We start from the raw sequence: 7,720 nt of genomic DNA on the forward strand, positions 1-7,720 counted from the left end.
CAGCAGACCTCACTCAGGTAGTATGTACTGCTAATATCCTTTCAGAACCGTGTAATAACATGCCTTCTATCCAATTCCTAACATCCTTCAATCAGCTCAGCCAGTGGGCTAACTGCTTACGCTTCTGTGATTTATATAAGTGCAATTAATTTAAACTGCATCACTCCGGTGTTATGCTGGTGAAAATGCCCTGAGAGGGAGTACCTCACTGGTGAATCAGACCCTTTACTTTTAACAAATATACAAAGGAACAGATCTCGAGCCAGTGAAAATCTGCATGGCTCCATTCATTTCAACACACAAACTTAAACCAGCTCAAAGTCTGAATCACAGCTCATGTAACAGACTATTTAGATACAGACTAATGCCTCACATCCTGAAATGCAATGCTTTCCCAGAGCTGGCGGGGGACGGGTACTTCTCAGATGGAAGAGCTGAGAGGGGACCGGTGCCACAAACACCCCTTTCAAAAATGTGTTGTAGATTTCTTCATTCTTTTACGGAGGAGGAAAGCAACAGCTTGTGTTCTGGCCAGCACTGCTTTCTGTGCTGTGAAGAGCTGCATTTCTTCCTCCACCCCAGCTATAAAGCAGGTAACTTGGGAGTCCCTTTCATTGCCACTTTCCCTTTCCTTCCCTAGTCTGGGTGTGTTCCCTGCAGCTTGGAAATCCATGTGACACCTTCCACTGACACACACCAGAGCTAGACACTGAACAGCTGAATCTTTTTAATCAGTTCTTGAAAATGGCTAACTTTCCCTGCACTTGTTTTGGCATCCCAAAGATTAAGAAGTCATGCAGCTTGACAAAGCACTTTGCTCTTACGTGTCTTAACAGAACCAGAGAGAGATTTTTTTTTCATGTCTCTAATCCAACACCTGCTGCAAAAAAAAAAAAAGGGCTGGGGTGGTCTCTGTGCAACACCCCTCCCAACAGGACAGAGCCCTAGCTGCACGCCGGCACGGCATACCAATATGTGCCCAGGCAGGTGGAGTTAAGACGCAAAGGGGGGAGAGAGGGGGGGAGGACAGAGCAGGACTCAGTCAAAGTGTGGTCTGTTAAAAATCCACCAGTGTTCAGCCGTCCACATTTTCAAAATGCAAATGTTTTAAAATTAAAAATCATATCTGTGACTAAATGGCTTCTCAAAATCAATCTAGATAACCAGAAAATTCTGTGGCACATTTGAGAGACTTTCATCCTAAATGAAATACATAACTCAGATTATACCTTCATAGGAATTCAAGAGGTCCTAAATATACTAATGGAGAATTACATTTAAGAGACATTTAAATTACCCAGTCTATAATTTTGGGGGTTTTGCTTATCTGTGCATCTTTTGACTGCTTTGGATAATTAGGAAAATTTCCTTGGCAATGCTCTAAGAGGATAGGCAAAAGAGTGACATAACTACTCCCAAAGAAGGAAAGGTCGGGGTTTTGCATTCTGCAGATTTTTAAAGCAAAAAATTAAAGTATCCATCATATGGACAGTCTGAAGCAGTACGCATGTGTGTAACATATAAAACCTATCACCCAGCTCTGAAATATGTCGCCTTTTCATGGGCTGCTCCCTCTGCTTTGACTCATTTGAAGTATCTTGCTGGCCTTTCTGCCTGGAAGGGCCAGGTTAGGGAAGCATGCTGCTAGTCTCCAGCATTTCCTGAACACAACTTTTCAAAGGCAGCTCCCAAACAGAGCGGCACACAGTCTGTTCAAAACCTTCCATTAGCTCTGCTGGCTAGTTTGTTATCTTGTAAGGTCCCCCCCCTTCTGCTCTTAATGAACAGTTTGTTCCATTGTAATTCTTATATCAAGCATCTGGAAACCAGACAGATAAATTTTTACACAACAGATAGATTAAAAAAAAAAAAAAAAAAAAAAAGTCTTTTAGTACACGTGACTTACCCAAGAACAAAAAAAAAAAAAAAAAAAAAAAAAAAGGAGGGTCAGCTGAACCAGTAAACTGACCTTTTTTAAAAAATAAAATAAATAAAAATTAAATTAAATTAAATAATAATGAAAAAAAAGAGAGAGAGAGAGAGAAAACACTATGACCAACACGGTTTTCTAGACAGAAATTCTGAAAAGCAACATACACTTTGCAGCAGGATAATGTGCTCTGACAACAGACTAGCTCCTCTGTTCACAGCTGTCTCCAGCGGGAGGAGCTGAAACCTGAAGCAAAGCCTCCGAGCAGGGATTGGATCCGTCCTGCGAGGAGCCCTCCCAAAAAAACAGGCTGTTTGGAAAAGTGCTTGAGAACATCCAGAAGTGATTGGAGGAGCGGAAAACCCTTCCCCCCTGCACCTGACTTGTGGGTATTTACAGCACTTTTCAAGGCGCCTCTGCACTGCCACTACACAAGCAGAGTGCATGGACGGCGCGGGGCAGACAATGCGATAGGGACCGATGCACCAGCAGTGATAGTGTGCGTGCGTGCTGCACACCAGCTGGGCACCGTTACACAAATCCGAAAGGAGGCTCTGGAAGAAGGAGAAACCCTGCATTCAAAATGCCACGCTCCTTCCTGGTCAAGAAGCATTTCAATTCATCTAAGAAGCCAAATTACAGCGAGCTGGACACTCATACAGGTAACAAAACGAGATCGATGGCCGCCGCTTTGCTTCTGAGGTTGTGTTTATGGTGTGGTGGTAAAGAGGAGGGGTGGGATTGCTTTTACAGGCTTTGGAGAATGGGTTAGTTCACTGCTAGCTCTTTTATCTTTTGCTTACAACGAGAGAGTTCTGAGAAATATGTCAGTGCTCCTCAGAATGAATCACAAAGTTTGCTCATCCACTTGAACTCAGTTATTATAAGAGGATTTGGAGTTTTCCTGTTCTACATCTGTTGGAAATGGAATTGAAACTTTTATGCAATTCCTTCAGGAAGTTTCACTGCTTCGGTGTATCAGGCTGCATAGGTTTAGAAAGAGCATGCTGCCTTGAAGAGACTCAAACTGTAACTCAAATGCTGTCTCTACCCATCAGTATGTATGTATCAAGTAGTATTTCCTTAGTCCTCCCTATATTCAGACAACCATACTGAGTTTTTGATTTATGCATTTTTTTTTAATCCCACAAATGTTAATTTTGCTGCCTTCTGAAATACTTTTCAGTTCTCTTACCTTAAAATTTTCTTCTTTCTCCAGTGATTATATCCCCATACCTGTATGAAAGCTATCCAGTCCCTATCATACCACAGCCAGAGATCCTGAGCTCTGTAGCTTACAACCCCATTACTGTGTGGACTACAACCGGGCTGCTACCGTCTCCACTACCTAATGACCTCTCTCCACTTTCTGGATACCCTTCATCTTTGGGAAGAGTCAGCCCACCTCCACCTTCTGACACCTCCTCCAAAGATCACAGCGGTTCAGAAAGTCCCATTAGTGATGAAGAAGAGAGAATCCAGTCAAAGCTTTCAGACCCCCATGCAATCGAAGCTGAAAAGTTTCAGTGCAGTTTATGCAACAAGACCTATTCAACTTTCTCTGGGTTGGCCAAACATAAGCAACTGCATTGTGATGCCCAGTCTCGGAAATCATTCAGCTGCAAGTACTGTGACAAGGAGTATGTCAGCCTGGGAGCACTTAAGATGCACATCAGGACCCACACACTACCATGTGTCTGCAAGATCTGTGGCAAGGCTTTCTCCAGACCCTGGCTGCTTCAGGGACACATCAGAACCCACACTGGTAAGAGCAACCATTACAATTGCAGGCTGTTGTTGCTATATCATCAGAATGCCTTTCTGATTATTTTTTTTCCTATAGGTAGAAAAAAAGCACTGTTTCTTGACTGACCTTGAAATGCATATGTGCAATTTCAAATATATCATTAAATGGGCAAATTCTTCCTTTTGGGGGCCTGAGTGAGAGGAAAGTGTAGCATGGCCTCATAACTGTGTGGCATATTCTGGCATAGATCAGCATCGCTCCTCTGATAATCCCAGGATGGTTTAGCTTGTTTCCACTAGCTGAAGGTTTTGCTTTAAGAATTTTATGTTAACTTTCAGGCTTTGGAAAATGCTAACTTTAAGAAGGCTTCAGCTGACTCTGAAGTAGCAAAACAGAAAGGCAATGCATGAGTCTAATCATTGACTCCTTAAGCAAACGGCAAGTTTTGCATGTGCTATCTCAAGTCCTTAAGAATTAGAAACACATCATCACCAAAGAATTTTTTTGTATTGAGGCAAAAACATGATCTTCAGTATAACACTGGGTACAATGTAATGTCTGTACAGCTGTTTGCTGCTTTTCAGTCAAAGCCTGGTTCCAAGTTATTCACACAGAGCTAAGTAGAAAAGACGCCATGAAAATATTTGAAAATGCTGGGAGGAGCCCAACCTAGAAATACTGCCTGCACCTGCAGATACAGAAGGTGTCAGCAGCTTGTCTTTGGAGACTGTGCTTAGCAGTATATTCTGAAAGCCTGAGTTCTGCAAGTACAGTCAGCAGTGCTGAAAGCTGCTGTATCTGTGGCCTGATCTTTTATTACACACGTTTTTTATTATAACAAATCATTTCTGTCTGCTTGTTTCTTAGGATAAAAGTGAGTTTTTTCTGTCCTAAATGTACTTTTTTTTTAAAGCTTTATTTGTATTTTTACTTAATGTTTCCTTTTTAGGAGAGAAGCCGTTTTCCTGTCCTCACTGCAACAGGGCTTTTGCAGACAGATCCAATCTGAGGGCTCATCTGCAGACCCATTCGGATGTGAAGAAATACCAGTGCAAAAATTGCTCCAAAACTTTCTCCAGAATGTCTCTTCTGCACAAACACGAGGAATCTGGCTGCTGTGTAGCACACTGAGTCATGCAGTCAATGTTTACCTGGACTCAATGCATTTCTCCACTCCTGTTTCAAATGATAAGTGGAAATCCAAAGGCATTTTCTTTTCTACTTTTCAGCCAAAAACTAAATAAAAAAATAAAACACCAAAAAAAAAAAATCATTAAAAAACAAACAAACAAACAACAAAAAAAAACAAGCAAATAAACAAAATAGTGGGAGAACTTAGAATGTCAGTAGAAATGAGCTTTAAGTAGTTCTGTTCAGTCACACATTCACATTCTTAAGTGTGAACTCTGAAATACGGGGAAAGACATGATGCATGACATTTCAAGTAGATCTAAAGGAAAAAGCATTATCAGCTTTCTTTAGAGATGAAGCCAAATGTATGTAGTCTTTTCTTGCTTAGAAAAGGCTGCAAAGTTACTAATACATTCCTGCCAAGCCATTTCAACCAAAGAAACAGTATTTTAAGTGGAACTTTTGATAAAAATACTACCCAAGTGAATTTTACTAGACACCATTTATCTCAGGTGCCTTAAAAAGTATTCCAAGTTTACCTTAGTAAATGTTTAATATTATTCATTGCTGTGTTTTTTTTTTTTTTTATTTTTTATTTTATTAAAAGCCAAGGCCGTCATTAATGATCTGAAATGCTTTAAAACTGCATAATTAAGAGAGGAAAAAGAAAACATGTAAGAGAATGTATGAAAAATTGAAAGCCACAAATTAATTGCATGTGCCTTTTTAAAAAAATACTGTAGCTTCAAACATTCCTGGTGCATGCCATCTTTGAATATGGAATAGTTCCTCTAAACTTTAATCTTTTTTAAAAACGGGAATAAGTGCAAGAGAGGGGGCTCATGGGAGTTTGACAATTATTTTTTTAAATGCACAAAGGAAATGCAATATTTTCAGCATTACCCCTCCAAGTGCCTTTTTTATTGATGATTTTGTAAAGTATGTGGACATAATGTAAATATTTTTATTTTTATATGACCGAATGTGTTATGAATGAAAGTGAATTGTTGCCTATAGCAGCATCTATAGATAACTTGAAGAAAGTGTGAAGTGAAATTTATGTGTTTTTTTTTTCTAGCCACTTTTTTACAATAAACATTTTTAAATAAGATTTCTGCTGTTTGTTCTAATTAAATAAAGGGACCATGTCTGGATTAACAAGGGTATGGAATACAGAAAAATGCAAGTGTCTCTACATGACAAAATGAAGATGAAAGTGAATTCTTAATTCACAACTTTAGGAAAAATATATATATTCATTTGTATTTTTCAAACGTTTAGAACAGTACAGAATATATTTATGGAATCACTACTTTAAAACACTTCTACCTTTTTGTTACTTATAATGGTATGACCATATTGTGAAATATATTTTATCAAAAGTATTATAAAAAAAAAATCTTGCATTTTAAAGAATTTAAACAGTTTAAAGAATGCTATTAGAGCATTACAATTATTACTATTATTACAATACTTTTCCTGAGATACTAACATTAGGAAATTTGGGCCTTATTAAAAGTTCATTAAAGTCATTGGAACCTTACAGGATTTCAGCAGCATTTGCATGCTTCTTTAAAGTCGTCTTTAAGTCACAATATGATATTTATATGGTCATTTTGGAAATAGTAAAGTTATTTTGCTAAAGTATCTTACATATCAGAACTGTCAAGTGAATGTATTATGATTGTATAACAGCTAGTATATCACAGAAAATAATTATTCAGTAATAAAAATCAGAAATATTTTTATTCAGAGGATTTTACTAAGGACTCCAAGTTCTAAATAACATAAAAGCATTACAACTTCAGCAAATCATGTCTCATTATTACAGACTAGCGTAAAACAACAGTATTTTCAAGTTTTAACCATACACATAGCTAGAAAACAAATAAACACTAGTTGGCGTCCAATCTCAATAGCAGTATGTCTACACTATGTTACTAGGAGAAGCAAAAGATAACAAAACCAGAATTCCAACCAATGAACGAGAAGATTACAGTAGGACATACACAAGTTACAGATTTCTTTAAAAAGAGTACATTAAAAAAAAATAAAAATAAATAAAAATAAAGTTACAGATGATACCTGTATTGAGTCTCCTCCTGTGGAGACCCTCTAAGGAGTGTGTCTGCAGGACTGCATTGGAAGAACTTAGGCAATAAGTTCATGACAGAAGTTTTGCAACTTTTTTTCCATGGGAAACACAGTACTGAAAAAAAAAATCTCAAATGAAGTTTTTCATATTCTCCAAGCATATTTTGATGAAATCTCAGTGTTATAAGAACAATTCTGTAGGAGTTATTATTTTATTTTATTATTTTTTTTTCAGGAAATAACTAGGGATTTCAAGAAAATAGTATTAGTGGGAATTTGCAAGGTAACTTTCTAAAATGAACATTTGAAGGCATCAAATACCTTTGAAAAGTTTCATGTGGTTACTCTATTGATTTGCACTTCCATGTTATTCACTTTGAAGTTCATAGGCTCCAGCAGCTCTTTGTGCAGCTTTCTCTTCCCAGAGTGAAGTTTACCAGTGTATAAGTAAAGCTGTGGCAGTCAACAGCTATTTGTACTGTCAAAGTTCTAAGTTTGCTCTCCTGTGACTATTTACCTCATGATATAAAGGCTTTTCCATTGTTTTAATTCACACTTTAAATTCTCTATGCCCATAGCAAATGAAATAGCATAAGAACTTGACTTCTTGAGTGAATGGAAATGCTGCTGTTGTCCTTAAGGGAAATCAGATGAAAACTTCATCAAAATACAGTATGCTAAACCAAACACAAGTGGAACTGGTCTGATTTGGAGATGACAATTAAGATATGCTACTTTGCATGCCTGTAACACCTGTACTCATAAAACACAAAGATGGGAAAGGCTAGAAGCTCTTCTGGCTCATCTCTCTAATTGAA

At 37.9% G+C, this 7,720-nt stretch overlaps 1 protein-coding gene across 1 annotated transcript; it reads left to right on the forward strand.

Annotated features, from left to right (window-relative positions):
* Positions 1-2,311: 2,311 nt before the first annotated feature.
* Positions 2,312-5,919, forward strand: SNAI2 (snail family transcriptional repressor 2). The gene is made up of 3 exons (XM_084507596.1): positions 2,312-2,592; positions 3,150-3,695; positions 4,627-5,919. The coding sequence occupies exons 1-3, from the start codon at positions 2,514-2,516 to the stop codon at positions 4,806-4,808; spliced, it is 807 nt and encodes a 268-aa protein (XP_084363722.1). The 5' UTR covers positions 2,312-2,513; the 3' UTR covers positions 4,809-5,919.
* The last annotated feature ends 1,801 nt before the right edge of the window (positions 5,920-7,720 follow it).

This window comes from Aythya ferina, assembly GCF_964211825.1.
Source record: "Aythya ferina genome assembly, chromosome: 2".
In the NCBI taxonomy this organism is placed as follows: Eukaryota; Metazoa; Chordata; class Aves; order Anseriformes; family Anatidae; genus Aythya; species Aythya ferina.

Bases quoted from the DNA above. Each gene is read 5' to 3' on its own strand.
- SNAI2 (XM_084507596.1), top strand. From the start codon at position 2,514: ATGCCACGCTCCTTCCTGGTCAAGAAGCATTTCAATTCATCTAAGAAG. The intron at 2,593-3,149 runs GTAACAAAACGA...TTCTTTCTCCAG, and splicing joins CGAGCTGGACACTCATACAG to TGATTATATCCCCATACCTG. The intron at 3,696-4,626 runs GTAAGAGCAACC...TTTCCTTTTTAG, and splicing joins ACACATCAGAACCCACACTG to GAGAGAAGCCGTTTTCCTGT.